The sequence below is a fragment of the Mytilus californianus genome, unplaced genomic scaffold (assembly GCF_021869535.1).
Source record: "Mytilus californianus isolate M0D057914Y unplaced genomic scaffold, xbMytCali1.0.p SCAF_4, whole genome shotgun sequence".
Taxonomy (NCBI): Eukaryota; Metazoa; Mollusca; class Bivalvia; order Mytilida; family Mytilidae; genus Mytilus; species Mytilus californianus.
Genome location: NW_026262690.1, coordinates 6,905,150 through 6,921,899, shown reverse-complemented (window position 1 = coordinate 6,921,899; position 16,750 = coordinate 6,905,150). Strand labels below are relative to the sequence as shown.

Here is a 16,750-nt window from a genome sequence, read left to right as displayed (position 1 = left end):
AGAAAGGGTAAACAAACGTGGAAGTTAGATAGAGAAAGGGTAAACAAACGTGGGTTAGATAGAGAAAGGGTAAACAAACTTGGAAGTTAGATAGAGATAGGGTAAACAAACTTGGAAGTTAGATAGAGAAAGGGTAAACAAACGTGGAAGTTAGATAGAGAAAGGGTAAACAAACGTGGAAGTTAGATAGAGAAAGGGTAAACAAACGTGGAAGTTAGATAGAGAAAGGGTAATGGAAGTTAGATAGAGAAAGGGTAAACAAACGTGGAAGTTAGATAGAGAAAGGGTAAACAAACTTGGAAGTTAGATAGAGAAAGGGTAAACAAACTTGGAAGTTGGATAGAGAAAGGGTAAACAAACTTGGAAGTTAGATAGAGAAAAGGTAAACACACGTGGAAGTTAGATAGAGAAAGGGTAAACAAACTTGGAAGTTAGATTGAGAAAGGGTAAACAAACTTGGAAGTTAGATAGAGAAAGGGTAAACAAACTTGGAAGTTAGATAGAGAAAAGGTAAACAAACGTGGAAGTTAGATAGAGAAAGGGTAAACAAACTTGGAAGTTAGATAGAGAAAGGGTAAACAAACGTGGAAGTTAGATAGAGAAAGGGTAAACAAACGTGGAAGTTAGATAGAGAAAGGGTCAACAAACGTGGAAGTTAGATAGAGAAAGGGTAAACAAACTTGGAAGGTAGATAGAGAAAGGGTAAACAAACGTGGAAGTTAGATAGAGAAAGGGTAAACAAACGTGGAAGTTAGATAGAGAAAGGGTCAACAAACGTGGAAGTTAGATAGAGAAAGGGTAAACAAACTTGGAAGTTAGATAGTGTTTATTGATTCTGAAAGAAAAATTGGAATACACCAAATAATTTGACAACTGTTATGACAAAGTTTAATTAACAAAAAGAAACGCATAAAAAAAATATTTAAAAATTAAGCATCACTCTACTGTATGTCTATCACCTCACTTGTATTTTCACGTGCTCCATGATTCGTTCACGTTAGGTACACTAGGCAATAAAACATGACAGTTAATTAGTAGGGAAAGTTTTCACTGAATGAAACATGTTTTGTCGATTATATGTTATGGATTCGTAGTAATTGTAAAAAATCGTGCATAGAGGACTTAGTTTGGTGTATACACATGCACACTCGTTTCATAAGACTTTAACATTTTTCAATTTCCGATCGCCAACATTCTCGGTACCACTTTTACTGCACCAGATGCACATTTCGAAAATTAACAGAGGCCTATCCAGGATTGATATATTTTCATATCAAAGAGGAGGGGAGGCGTACGTACTCTACGCCTCACTGAATCCACCACTGATTAATGTACCTTCATGCAGTGATGATAGAGGCCAAAATATTTGAAAATTCAAAACATTATACATTATACAAACTTTGAAGAGCTGATAAAACGAAAAAGAACCAATATTAAGTAATCATGTTATTTATTTACTTTCTATTCCAGTATGTGTGGTTGTGCAAATTTATTACCGGTATAGTTGTGATATTAGTGGCTATTGTCGGAACAGTGTATTTCATACTGTACTACACTCATCGTAAGTGGATCAGTTCAAAGGGAAAGACGATGCTACCATACCCCCCTCCCCCCAAAAAAAATATATACAACAAAAAATACAAAAAAAAAACCAAACAAACAAACAAACAAACAAAATAAGATACATAAAAAATCAGAAAACAACAAACAAACAAAGCAGTTCACAAAAACATAAAGTTTGAGCAACAAAAACACTACTGAAGGCCAGGGGAGTTTTTTTATGTTTAGCTTTGAACGTTGAATGTAATTTTAGTAACTAAAGTCATTCTCAAAGATTATATCAAACTACGATCCAGTTCCGTGTATCACGTTCGGAACATCTCTCAACTTATTATTTTTAGTGTTCTGATGAAAACTTTGTTTCACTTGTTATATTATACACAGATAAAAATACACCGGTACACAACTTTTTACTTGAATTTATCGTGATATATAATAAATATGAAAAGAACTGTTTAATTATCCAGTAAAAAACGTTTAATTGCAAAGCGAATGCATATAACTCAGAAAATCTTACCGAGTTGGAAAGTGAGAAAATATTGTGCTATTTAAAGAAAGGAGTCATTTTATTTGACGGAAAATGATGTCAAAAATTGGCACCAAACTTCAGAGATTAGAATTAAGTATACAAATATCTACAAAGGGAATTCAAATGTTGATCGAACCATGTTCATGTTTCAAATTTTAAGCTCAAATAATGGTGTTATTTCGGACGAAAATAATTTCGAAATCAATTAATAACAAAATCCATATGAGTACAGATAAAGAAAATATTCAAAGATCTTAACACAGTGAAAAATTGATAACCTTTAAGTGTAAGTTTATTCAAAGGAACAATAAGTTTACATTGATCGTATCTAAACTTACTGACTCTATAAACAATATCACAGAACAAGAACAGCAAAACTTCAAAAACAAAATCTTGTATCTATGAAAGTATATAGTAAAGTTTTCAAGTTATGAGTGGTAACGAAATCCCTGCCTTAATAATGTACCATCTAAACCGTCACCACAATTATTGGCATAGCGAACGACTTGGGAAATACACAGGCTACATGAAATGGCATAAGGAACACCCCCGTCCTAAACAAGGAAAATTAAAAAAAGGAACGAAAAGTCGCCACTTTTGTTCTAACTTTTTTATTATTTCCGGTGTGAAACTGACACATTTAAGTTCTTTTCCGTGGTGCTTGTGATCAGACTGTATACAAATATAAAACCTATATAACACAAAATGTAAAAAGCAGATACCAGTATAAGCGAAAAGGATCAAAAGTATAGCGTAAGCAAAACAAAGAATAGAGCTATGAATGAGGGAGATACATTCCACAATTTCAGATAATTTCCTATGTTTTGTAACAGCAAATTTCAATGAAACAATATCCGTATTTTCATGTCAGTAAAAGTAAAAGTACTGAGCTACTGGGATGGTGACACCCTTGAGGATAACAGTCCACCAGCAGAAGCATCGACCAAGTGGTAGTAATAACATGAAAAAGTACACATTTTACTCCACCAGATGCTCATTTCTAGAATAAAAGTCTCTTCAGCAATGCTCGAGGCCAAAATGTATGATAATACAAAACGTAATACAAAAGTTGAAGAGCAGATATGATCGAACAGGACAGAAAGTAAAGCCAAAGCCGAACAAAGAATCAGATCTAAGCATGACGGAGATACATCCCTTAATTTGAAAAAAAAATCATAAGTTTAATAAAAGCAAATTTCAAATAAACAATATCCTTTTTTTCATGCCATTATTGAAGTACTGAGCTACTGAGCTGGTGATACTCTCTGGGACTTACAGTCCACTAGCAGAGTTATCGAACATGACACCGCCAAATTTATTCGTGGGAGTTGTCCCTATTTCTTTGCATTCTTCACTTTATTTCACTTTTACAATCGAAGATTTTGTAGAAACAAACTTTTATATTTCCGTAAAGAGTCCATTTATTCTTAAACTCTAATAATCCGTTTTAAATGGCACCACATACAATTACAAGTAAGGCAAACAACCAAAATATTTTTAAAAGTGTTTCCATTTCTCTCATGCCTAAAAAGGTGGTCAGTTCCATCTCTCCAGAGAAGGGGTCGGATCGTAACCCTTGGCCAGCGAAGATGAAAGAAATTCTGCATGCTCCACTTGGGCGTATCTTAGAAGAATTGAATATTCCTAGCACGCTGCTTAAATGTGTATCGTCATGCTTAGATCTGATTCTTTGTTTCGCTGCATTGAAGACCTGTTGGTGACCTTCGGCTGTTGTCTGTTCTATGGTCGGGTTGTTGTCTCTTTGACACATTCCCCATTTCCATTCTCAATTTTAGTATAGTTAAATCCACTACAACACAATACAGACGATGGCGAAGCTATATAACGTTTTTGGCATCAAATAATTTGGTCAGAAAAAGGTTTCTGTTAGGCAACCAACATTTTAATCTTTGTATTGCTTACTTGTCGTATTACTATCGTTGTATCATTAACCTACATCTTTATAAAACATTTATGTTTTTCCTTTCAGCAAAATTACAAGAACGTGAGTAACATATATTACTGTTAACGCAAAGAGTGTTCATTTTGAATGAAAACAGCTACAAATATCTATGTGAAACATTAGAAAACAGATGTGGATATTTTCGTTAGGAAATCAACGTGTTACATCTAACATAAGCTTTCACATTTGAATTTAGTTGTCACAGTGTGGTCGTTGAAATTTGTAAACTTTTTTTTATCAAGATTTGATTGACTGATTCTATGCATACTTTCTATTGCCCACCTATTTGTTATGATGGTGGATGTGTTATTCTAACAGACGATTGGCATTCCTATTGACACTTACTGTGCCTCTCATTGTGCTGACGTATACCTTTATTCGTATGAGGCATATTCATTTAAGGGGTTCTACTGAATATCCATGAAATATTTGCCAAGAACTAAAATAAATCAGTAATGAATCAATCAGTTAAGGGTTTCTCAAAACAAATGAAATAAAAAACTAGCATTATCATTTAATTCATGGTCCGCTATAAACATGCTGTCACCTCACTGGAAAATTAAGTTTGTGTTGATCACATGTATCCCTTTAGACTTTATATTAATGATACAATAGTTCAATTTTGAAAAAAAAAAGTTCTGGCTAATGCAACATATTTAATAGGTCTAATTGGTACCTTAACATGCACTTAGAAATCGACATTGATCATTGATAGATAAATTAAGGTATGAGAAATGACTTCGATTTTCCTATGGTGAACTGCTTGACACTTCAGCAACACACACATGTTGTTAAATATACCTACCAGTTGGTTCGATATTTCAGAGCATGCATTTCTGATAAGAATTCGTTTAAAGATGGATGCTGCTTTTAAGGAAAATGGTTTTTCTCGGGTCACTTCTTGAAGGGACATTTAGCTGACGAATACTGAAATTTAGATGTCAACATACGTTCACAACAATAGACAGGTGTCTTTTCAATATTTTAAATCGTCCCAAGACTAAGAAAATTATAAATCAATTAAAAAAAACTGTCAATCAAGAAGCTAGGTTCCCAAAAAACAAAAATTATAAAGACAATCAAACACATAGCCGTGTTTAACTAGTTATTAGGGACATCGCAACCATCTCTGTTTAATTCAAATTTGTGGAATGATAAAATGCATGTAAAAGAATGTACAATTTAAATCAGTTCAGAATAAAGCTTAACCCTATTGTAATTGACACACACGTAACACATAAAACTATATTACAAAAAAACACCATTTCAAAGAATAGTTGCATTAAAATGTAGCTGATATAGAAAGTATGCCACCCCTAAATTCTCATATTTGAATCAGTAGATCTAAGCCCTTATCGTGAAACAATTACAAGTACAGCTTTGATTTACCAATGAATTATTCATTTGCAGCTCGAACAGAACGTAAGTATGGAGACTTTACATATATTCAAACTTTTCGGTACTTTTGTTTAGAACTAATTGCCAATCTTAAAGAATTAACATTTATTTAATATCTGATCTAAGTAAGTATCTATAACGATTGATTTTTATGTATTTAAAAAATATCAAAATAAGGTAGTCAATATAAATTTTATACAAAATATTTTAACTATAATCATCATAATAAAAACAGACAGATGATACCAAAATGGAAATAAAAATCATAAGTAGAAGAAAACAGACAACGCGATGGCTAAAAAGTATACAACTTAAAAACAAACAGCAGTATATAAACACTTTACTGAAAATAGATTGAGCATGCAAAACGAACAAACTACTGGGGAAGGATCTCAATTGCCCAGGAAGGGTCAGCAGATACTACTCTAATATCTGACGTTTGCCATATTACTCTTTAAAAACACGTTTAAGAGTAAAAATAACAGATAATAATGCATCATTTAATTACAGATAGGTGAATGTCTCTTGTCTAATAATTAAACATCCCCAATTTATAACTTATTGTCCCAAGAAATTTCTGTAGCCATAAACCGAATATGAAAATTTTAGATGAATACAAGGTTTTGAGGACAAAGGATAGACAAGATTGAAGAAACTGCACAAAATTTTAAAATTGAACAAAATGCAACTCTGAAAACTAAAGCAAATGCAAATCTAACCCCTTTAGGTGATCTCAGGTAATCATTTCGTAATTGAAAAATTCTTTTGTTTCAAACAATTTTCGCAATGTTTAACCTTGACGCACTTCTTTTCAAAATATTATTTCATATGTATAATGTATTCCAGCACAAGTCCTTTTAACAACAACATTACGCCCATCTGACGTAACTCCACGTAAGTATGTAATTAAACCCTCAGTAATATTCATTCACGGTTCTGTTACAATGAACGTAAGTATGTAATTAAACCCTCAGTAATATTCATTCACGGTTCTGTTACAATCACCTAACGTAACTGAACGTAAGTATGTAATTAAACCCTCAGTAATATTCATTCAGGGGTCTTTTACAATAAATTAGTATGAAGAAATAGAAGAGAAGAACAGAACAGAAACAACAGGAAAAATAAGAAAGTTAAAACTAAAATACTCCACTTCATACGAAAATGCTTCACATCGTACAATGAAGAAATGTATACTTTACAATTTTAGTATGAGTAGTGTTTAGAATAAGTCTTTAATTGAAAAGTGTCTCATAAGTCAGTCGTGGCTGGATACCGATATTTTAACTTAGATTAAAATCTTTTTTGTATTTTTATATTTATGTTATGATGTATGGTATTGTTTTATATTGGTATGTGACACTATAATTAAATATTCTGTTTGTCTGTCTGTCTGTAAATTCATTTTAAAGTTAGATTATCAACAACAACAAAATGAATTTATAACGAAAGATATATCAAAATTATAAAAATCTAACTATGGTCAAAAGTACGAGAAAACACAAAATATGTAACAGAAAGATAACGTATTGTAAGCTACAGGCATGGAAAAATCAACCATGCTATAGCAGTAAACGAACATTATGGCAGACAGTAAGAAATGACAACAACTCAATTACAGGCTCCAGAATTAGGACAAGCACATGCTAAATGATAATGGGTTAACATTTTGGCAAGGACTCAACCCTCTTCATAATACAGTGGTGTAACAACACAATACCAGAACAAAGAATAAAAATCAGTTGCATTTACTTACATTTGATAAATCATGTTTTTCAAGACTGTAATAGCGATCAGTGCACATCTATCAGATTTAGTGGAAGACGTGTTAAACAATCTGAGAAAAGCAAAACATTCCAAAATATGAATATCAACAGAATGTATAACCATAACTGTATCGTAATTATAAAAAAAGAAGATATGGTATGATTGCCAATGAGACAGCTCTCCACAAGAGACCAATTGGCACGGAAATTAACAGATATAGGTCACCATAGAAGGTGGATTGGAGCTAATCAGAACAGTTAAAATACCGACTGATGTTACCCATTTTGGAGAGTTGCAGACATGAGTATTTACATTATTTTCAAATTTCCAATCAAAGTGTATCATTTTGATTCAATACATTCCAAAGCATTTGCTGTTTGTGGAATGTTTCTAACTGGGATCGTCACAGTGGTAACGACGTAGAGCAAATATTTACAACAGCAAATGCTTTGGAATATCTATACTATTAAATGAGGAGACCTCATTTTGTGTGTCGCTTCTCTTCCTTCCACAATAAATGAATCATCATGTTTCTATGTTCTATAGGTATCATGCATAGTCGCATTTGTCATCCTTGCTTATGATTATTCAGTTTGGGTTATTTTGGGAGAAAAACAAAAATAAAGGTGTTCGTTTATTGTTTCCGTCATCGTATGAGCTTTTAAGTCATAGACAAGACTTCCGTTTAGGACTGTTTTAAAATTATACATAATTTTCATAAATACTTGGGGACAGGACAGTTATTTCGCGTTTTTATGTCAACTATGTATACGTACACTATACTAATATGATTATGCATACGTATACTATTAATAAAGTGTATTTGCTATTTACTATCAATTCCAAGTTTACTATCCACGGCAGTTACTGATATATTATATAGAGAGTCTGTATATAATATATCAGTGACCACCGTGGATATTAAACTTGGAATTGATAGTAAATAGCAAATACGCTTTATCTATAGTATAAGTATGTTCATAGTGTACAGAAAAAAACGCGAAAATAATTGAAATAAACAGAAAACAAAAAATAACGGACTTTGGAAAATTGTCCTTCCCCAAGTACCTATGACTTCTGATAACTTTCCTGAAATTCTCCAGTCATAAAATCTTTTACATAAAATTCTTCGCGGGTGTTTTCTAGTATTGAATCAAAATGATACACTTTGATGGGAAATTTATAAATAATGTAAATACCCGTAAGTCGGTCTTTTAAGTAGCATTCAAAATACAGAAATTGGAATATAATCCTGCAAAATTCAATACCTTTATGTTCTTTATATTTTTACAGACTGTTTCAGATCGCAAGAAGAAATCCATTTCAAAGATGTTTTTACAATTAATTGCATGATTCCTGTATCATACCAGCTTGATAAGTTATACATTAATTACAAACCACAGTATGGATCTTACAAATCCGATGAAGTTTTCAACTTTAGCCTTACAAAGATGGAAACTGCACATAAGGGATGGAACGTTACAGTACTAAGCAACATCGGTGATTCGTCGCCCGCACACGTCAATATTACAAGGGAACCTGTAAAGTGTGATAGTGGTGGGGAGTATACCTTTATCTTCATGGCGGCGATTAACAGTACACATGAGTTTGAAGTATCCAAACACACAGAACTCCTAACAATTGAAAGTATGTAATAACTTATATTGTTCAGTAAGCATTTTAGTTGGACACATATGTCTTGTTTTAGGAAGATATCATAGTTTTCAAAAATAATTATGATTTAAGCAAAATATTTCAGAAACTGGTCCATCAAGTTGCTTAATGTTTTTAGCGAACGCATATTTGTTATGTTGTTTTCAATAGACCTTCTGCAATCCTATAGGTATAACAGTGCTATTATTCGTTTGATGCATACCTTATTCAGGAGCTTCTCAAGAAGAATAAAAATAGTCTATCATTAATTATAAGTGTAGTGACTATTTGATTCAATCTACCTAATTGAATTTAAAATAAAGAATAGCTATTAAGGGTTGGTCCATAAATGAACTCTATAACACAATGTGTGGTTTTAAACAATGAAAACGACACGCTATAAATTTGCATGCGTCCGAAGAGCTTTTCTATATTTACTTTCAACAGGAACGCTCAAAGACGAATATTTAAAAGTAAAGGATGTTTAAAAAGTTGATGAGTTAAATGACCAAAAAGGACATACAAAGTATAGCCAAATCCATCTAAGGTCAACTTTGCCTGAGGAAGTTGTAACCTTAGATCTTAATAATTCATTTCTTAATGATTAATTTTTTCCCTGAGAACTATTCAACATGATCAGTTTTAAATCACGATGACTATTGTGTCAACTGATTCTATTTTATAAATCAATATAAGATGTGCATGTCTGTCTTACAGGGATAAACTGACCTAAATAATTCAGTTATCATCAATAATTAATTCAAACGAGACATTTCAGCGTTTGCAATGTCTCGCCAGCATAATTGATAACTGCAAAATATGTTGAGAGAAGTCATTCTAGCGTGTTGACTATTTTTTATACTAATTTGATTTCTAATTTTTTCCCGCTTCTTCAAAAATAGGAACAGATATGGAGTCATTTGTAGAATACATCAGGAAAACAAGATATGACAAGACAGTAATAAAAATACTATCTAACATGTATTATTACATTTTTGCATATGTTTTTTTTACCCTCAACATGAGATGAAATATTATCTTATCTGTTGCAGGCAAAGTTTCTGATGTAAGCTTACAAGTAAAACAAAACAATGCTTCAGGTGGTTTTTATGAAGTATCTTGTTCTGCACAAAGTGCGTGTACGCCTGCACCAATAACTTTGTTGGGTGTCTTTATTGGAGACAATTCAAAGTCACAACCTATATTTGGTTCCAACTTTACTTGTATAATAAACTACAATGACAATGACGGATGGACCGTTAAATGCACAGGAACAATTCCAGAGAATGTTTATTCCTCACTAAATAGCATTGCATGTCGGCCAACGACAGGTAACCAAACAGTCGATGATAAAAAGGAGATTGCATATGAAATTTGCAGAGGTATGAAATACATGATTCAAATTAGATAAGATCAAATAATTTGATCTATTTCGGTTTTATATAACATTATTATAAAACACAAGCTCTCAAGAGTTTTTCTCCGACGATAAAAAACATACATTAACAATAAAGTGCAAAGTTAGTAACAGAAACAATTCCCTTGTCACATTTCAAATATGCTTCATCGTAATACAATCTGATTAAAATCAGATCTTTCTCTTTGCTCCGTAAGGTATAACATACCATTAACGGTACTCATTTTAATGCACCAGATACGCATTATGACAACTAATGTCCCTAAAGCAATGTTCGAGACCAAACTATTTAAAATGTAAACCTAATACCATTGTTGAAGAGCTGATCAAACCAAGTTGATGAACTTAAGTATAGCCAAATCCGGACAAAGAATTAGAGCTTTGCATGCGGGAGGTACATTCCTTCATTTCAAATTATTTCCCCCATTTTATAACAGCGAATTTCAATTAAACGATATCCATATTTTCATGCCAGAACCGAAGTACTGGATACTTGGCTGATGATACCCTAGGGGAATAACAGTCCACCAACAGAGGTATCGATTAAGTGTTAGAAATAACATAAGTGGTACCAAATTTACTACACCAGATGTGCATTTCAACAATTAACGTCTCTTCAAAGATGCTGGAGGACAAAATATTTGAAATCCAAAACTTAATAATAACGTTGATGAACTGATCAAACCAAAAAGGACATAAAGCATAGCCATATCCAGACAATGAATCAGAGCTTTGCAGGAGAGTAATATATTTCTTAATTTCAAATTATTTCCAGAATTAAATAATAGCAAATTGCAATCGAAATCCGTATGTTCATGCCAGAACCAACGTTTATGGCTACTTGGCTGATGATACCCTTGGGGAATGATTGTCCACCAGCAGAGTTATTGACCTAGTGGTAGTAATAACACTATGCATATTAGGTATATTTGTCGCATGTTGTAAGATCTGTAAACATTCCATATCGGGCGATTTCTAGTGACCTTTCAGAATCCAATCGAATTTCTACCTTCAAAAGTTATGATATTATTTCCTATGAACTATCAAAAATTTTGTCGAGTAAACTGAGAAATATTTCCGAATATAGTCCAGAAATTCTATGTTCTAACCATATGATTTCGCGCCATTATTTCAATTCCATGCACTTTATTATGAAGGTTAAAGGGGCATTAGCTCAAATTCATGTTCACCGATTGGACTCAAATTCTCATATTTGATTTATAACTATGTAAAACATTTATCCAAATTATAAAAAATCTAAAATAAACAATTTACAGGGCATGGGCTCGATAATATGTAGCTTCGTTTCGTGTGTATTTTAGTATTGAACACCATCTAATTAATTATCGAGTTGACCTCCGAATACCTCCAATGGTCATATAAGCGATATAAACATAAATATAGATATAAATAGAAAGTGAACTCGTGTAATTGGATTTTTCTAGGTCTGTTTAATTTCATATTATAGATTAAAAATATATGTTAATCATCGTTTTTACCTGTATAACAATGATTTTTTGCGGATCGAATCAGTAAATCAAATGATTTACCTTTGTTTCACTTTCAATGTTGACATTCTTTTCCTTTAAATAACCTAACACGCACAATGCATGCGTTATCCATCTCTAGCTAAGGGGTTAAATTGAAGTTCACATGAATACGGAATCAATGAGGTCGAATTATTCACTTGCAAGTGAATAATTCATCATCAACGTTTCTTAGCTTATTTTGATAAAATTGAACCATACTGGCTGCTAAAAGCGAATTATTATTTCACTATTTCACTTTCATTAATGATTGAACAAAAAAAAATCATACATAAGATTTTGTATATATCTCGTAGCTAGTGCCCCTTTAAGCAAAAGTACAATAACTGTAATATGTCATTCCAATTTATGTCAATCTATGGGTAAAAATTCGTAAACAAAGTGCCTTCGAGTTTTCAAACGATTGGTTGATAACAAATTTGCACACACGATCATCTAGACACAAGTGATGTTTTCTAATCTTACACATCATTGAATTGTTAATTTTCTGTTAACTTACTGTTTATATAATTTTGAATTGTTCGAAACACTATAGTATCACCCAAGGTATAGATTCCCGTAGTTGTTTTTGGTACAAATTTTCCTAATTTTGTGTTATTAATGCTCTTCAACTTCGTCTTTTATTTTGCCATCAAATGTTTTGATACGATTGCCATTGATGAGTCATATGTAGACTGAACGGCCGTCTGGCGTACCGACTTATAAGCCTATTTTTTTTTTTAGTTTTTACAATCAGTGACAAACAAATCAAAAGGAGCAAAGTGAAAGATCTAATTTTAATCAGATTGACTTTAATAATCCTAAAAACTTGTCTAGCAAATGATATCAAGACATGAAGGAATAGTTTATACAAATATAGCATAATGAAGACTACACGTATCTTTTTACAATATAGATATTGATGAAGCAAATAGATAGAAATCCAAGATATCAAGACCCCTCAAAATGGTTTTTATGTAAAACAAAAAATAAGAATAAAAATCACCAAACAAATAAAAAGGAATAAAGCTCTGAAATTAATGAGAAGACAGCAAAAAAAAAAAAAAAACAAAAAAAAAAAATACAAAATAAATAAAGAACAGCTGTGTAATAAAACAGGAAAGTATATAAATAATCAGTCATTTTAGAAAATTTATCTCCGGATGCTTTTTGTGTTAATATTCAACAGAAAAGTAAAAAAAAATACATGTTGTGTTTATAAGAAACATATATGTATACTTTACAAGAATTGTCAAAATCATACTTCGTGGCCCGTCTTCAAAACCTAAAACGTAAAATGGTGTAATAATATCTAAATCTGCAGGAATATTGTTTTATTTGGAAGAATACAGTTGTTTATTTCCATTAAAGTACTATAATGGATGTCTGTAAAACGGACATTTATGTCAAATATCATCATAGTTGCAAAAACATGAAATTTAGCTCATGATGCCAAAATCTTTAAGAAATGTTTGTACTGCAGTGGTGCAATATTTATTTACCAACGGAAGTGTTTGCGATAGGTATATAAATGAAGACCCTATCAAAATTGTGCACAAAATGCAGACCATGGTTATCTAAAGGTTTTGGAACCATGCAATGCTATCAATGAATCAAAGACAACAGTTGTTTACCGTGGTTTAAATCTCATGTTATGTTAATGAAGGAATCAATCACGATCGATTCAAACTTAAAAAAATATGTCTTATTTTCGTATACTAGATGTGGGTTGATACCCGTGCTGATGGACTGTCAGTCCGCGACGGGGTATCATCAGCTCAGTAGAAAGTACGTCAGTGCTTACATTATATAGGAGATAACTGTATTGTATTTTAAGCTTGACCTACGTAAAACGTAGATTTTACTGCCAAGTACAATCAAGTTTTACGAAGACCAAGCTTAAAATACAATTCAGTTATTTCCATTCTAATGCCACATTAAAATAAATTCCATTTCAGTAAAGATTTTGACTTAAAAATGCCATAAATGAAAAAGTCCGCGAAACTGTTACATAATCTTTGGCATCTAAACAATGTGACGTCAAAGGTATACTCCCGATGTCACACATATTACTAGACGTATTTATACCTTTCATGCGCTTCTGAATGGTTTAAATAGTGACAAAAAAGATTTTGAGGCACAAAATGTGACTTTTTTGTTTATTTTTTTAAGAAATTAAATAACAAAATAATTCAGAATTCAAAATGGTAGCTTTCCTTAGTTACGGATTGGTAGAACGTGAAATATACCCCTTCAAAATATCTGTCAACGTCCAATGAAAATTAACGTTCCAAATGAATTGCATTAGAATTTGATTTCTTCTCACTCAGGCACAGTTGACTCTAAAAAAAATTTGGTTATTCCTTATATGTCCATTTTTGTCAAATAGCTTCTAACATTCTTACATACTTTAACATACGTTGCTTTCAAATATTTAGGTTTGAGCGCTCCAGATGAAGGTTGACCCAGAAAAGCGCTTCGGACACACGAAATTTATAGAGCGTTATTTTCATTTACACATGCGTTTAATTTCAGTATAGGTTTTCATTTATATGATTTTTAGTTTAAAGCAACTATATGCGCAGGATTTATTTGTTTTTACACAGTTTTGATTTAGAAGAAAAACCGACATGGTTAGAAAATACAAATAATTACACCATTACAAACACAATTCTATAATAATATTCTTGTAATGGTTAGACAATACATAAAATAACACCATTACAAACTCAATCGCCATTTTATATTCTATTTTTAGAAATTTACCTGTGATAAAATAAACGTCACAAAAAATAAGTCACGTTTTGTGGCGTTGATACATTCGTGTGACACACAGTTCATAATTCTATTGTGATGTGCTGGTGTACTGTCGTAAATCCATGGGAGGTGTCTGCTGATATTCTGTGGTTTACATGTTGCAATGTTCTATTATATTATTTATTAACGTATTTCTCTGTCCTGAGTGTTCTCTGAGCGTTTATTTGTACTATATCCCTGTCATGTAATGTTGTCATTTTAGAGGTATTTTTAACATTGCCATATAAGCGGGAGGTTTGGCTAGCCATAAAACCAGGCTCAACCAACCATTTTTTCTTAAAATGTCCTGTACCAAGTCAGGAATATGGCAGTTGTTATCAAATAGTCCGTTTATATGTTTGTTTTTGTAGCAGTTCAGTGTTTCTGTTGTTTTCCTCTTATTGTTGATGAGTTTCCCTTGGTTTTGGTTTGTGACCCGGATTTGTTTTCGCTTAATCGATTTATGACTATTGAACAGCGGTATACTACTGTTGCCTTTATTTAACGCAACCAATCGCTATAAAGAAAAGATTAATGAGAACCACGAAATCAAATGATTCCAAATAAGATCAGAGTGATCAATTTAGACCAAAACAGATATAATTATCAAAGTTGTATTCATAACAAAATTGTAATGATATCGTTAAAATAATATTTTGCATGCTTCATAATGAGGTTAAACACAAAACCTTATTTAATTATGACGACATGTATTATAATGGTATTAAGGATTGATCAGTTATATTCATAAGTTTGATGAATAGCACTGGTACTAATTTTCATTTTTTTGTTTGGTTTTAGATTGCATATTTAAGTGTCCCGACGAAATTGGGGATTCTTACTGGTTTGACCATAAAATATGTAATATATTTCATCGATGTTACAACGGAGACTTGTACACGAGACCATGTCCACCGTCAACATATTTCAACACTAATTCATGCACATGTGATCATACAAACAATTTACCAGGAGAATGTAACGAACAAAATGAAAGGGTTAAACTGTTGGAAGAAAGAGCATCTTGTAGCTGATGTATTTTATGAGTATTCTGAAAACAACTATTAAATTGGATTATCTTATACCATAATGCTTTGTTATTCAGGGAATTGGAAAAAATAGCGTTATCTTATCAGATACTCATGATTCTAATGAAAATCTTTCGCTTTTTTGTCGATTAAAATTTTCCTATCAATATAGTGTGAACAAATTACACACCACTGTACTATACATTGTGTTTGTTACGCTTGTAATTGAGCATTAGATTTATATCTACGGACACAACAATTGCAACGGACTACATGTCGCACAATAAGATAAAAATAAGGCGTCGACAAATATACACTTTGCTTTTTTCTTTTGTATATAATTATGTATTCATCATAATGGCATTATAAACACAGCATAGTGAGCCTATGGAAACTGAATAATTACAGATTGTTATTTTAGAGGTTACACATTGAAATAAATTCATTCATTTACTCATGCGGATTTAAAATGAATTTTTCTTTTACATGCAATACATGTGCAATTACTCTACGGCATTGGTTTGTGCTCAATGTTGAACCCCGTGTGGTGACCTGAAGTTTTATATATATATATATATCAATTTGAAACATCGTCCCTTGGTCACTGGAGGATAGTTATCTCATTGGCAATCGTACAACATCTTCTTAGTTTTATACGTATTTCGGCATATGATCCGAACAGTTTTAAAAAAGGACCAAACTACAGATACAGTTAAGTCTGCCTCATATCTTGACTTAAAACTAGAAATTGACAATGAGTGTCGGTTGAAAACAAAACTTTACGACAAAAGAGATGATTTCAGCTTCCCAATTGTGAACTTTCCATTTCTATGTAGCAACATTCCAGCAGCGCCTGCATACGGAGTAAATATCTCCCAATTGATACGATATTCCCGGGCTTGTGTTTCCTATCATGATTTCCTTGATAGAGGATTGCTGCTCACAAGGAAGCTATTAAGCCAAGAGTTCCAAATGGTGAAGTTGAAATCATCCCTTCGTAAATTTTACGGACGCCATCACGAGTTGGTTGACCGTTATGGAATAACCGTTTCACAGATGATATCGGATATGTTCCTTATGTCGTAACTGCAATACCCTTCCCTTTTCACGAAT

The 16,750-nt window shown here is 32.3% G+C and overlaps 2 protein-coding genes across 4 annotated transcripts in view; both read left to right on the top strand.

Moving 5' to 3' along the window:
- The window catches only part of LOC127737372 (uncharacterized), a 32,074-nt gene extending 27,420 nt beyond the window's left edge, over positions 1 to 4,654 (top strand). Inside the window, exons 7-8 of one of the 3 annotated variants that reach the window (XM_052247987.1) lie at positions 1,471 to 1,561; positions 4,080 to 4,654. In XM_052247987.1, coding sequence (XP_052103947.1) covers positions 1,471 to 1,561; positions 4,080 to 4,102 — 114 coding nt within the window. In that variant the 3' untranslated portion in view covers positions 4,103 to 4,654. The remainder of the gene's footprint in view (positions 1 to 1,470; positions 1,562 to 4,079) is intronic. The other 2 variants (XM_052247985.1, XM_052247986.1) reach the window with 2 other exon arrangements.
- Positions 4,655 to 5,428: 774 nt separating this feature from the next.
- Positions 5,429 to 16,094, top strand: LOC127737370 (uncharacterized). Its single transcript, XM_052247984.1, has 5 exons — positions 5,429 to 5,474; positions 6,297 to 6,344; positions 8,511 to 8,864; positions 9,923 to 10,252; positions 15,411 to 16,094. Exons 1-5 carry the CDS (start codon positions 5,444 to 5,446, stop codon positions 15,641 to 15,643), a joined length of 996 nt encoding a protein of 331 aa, XP_052103944.1. The 5' UTR covers positions 5,429 to 5,443; the 3' UTR covers positions 15,644 to 16,094.
- Positions 16,095 to 16,750: the final 656 nt, after the last annotated feature.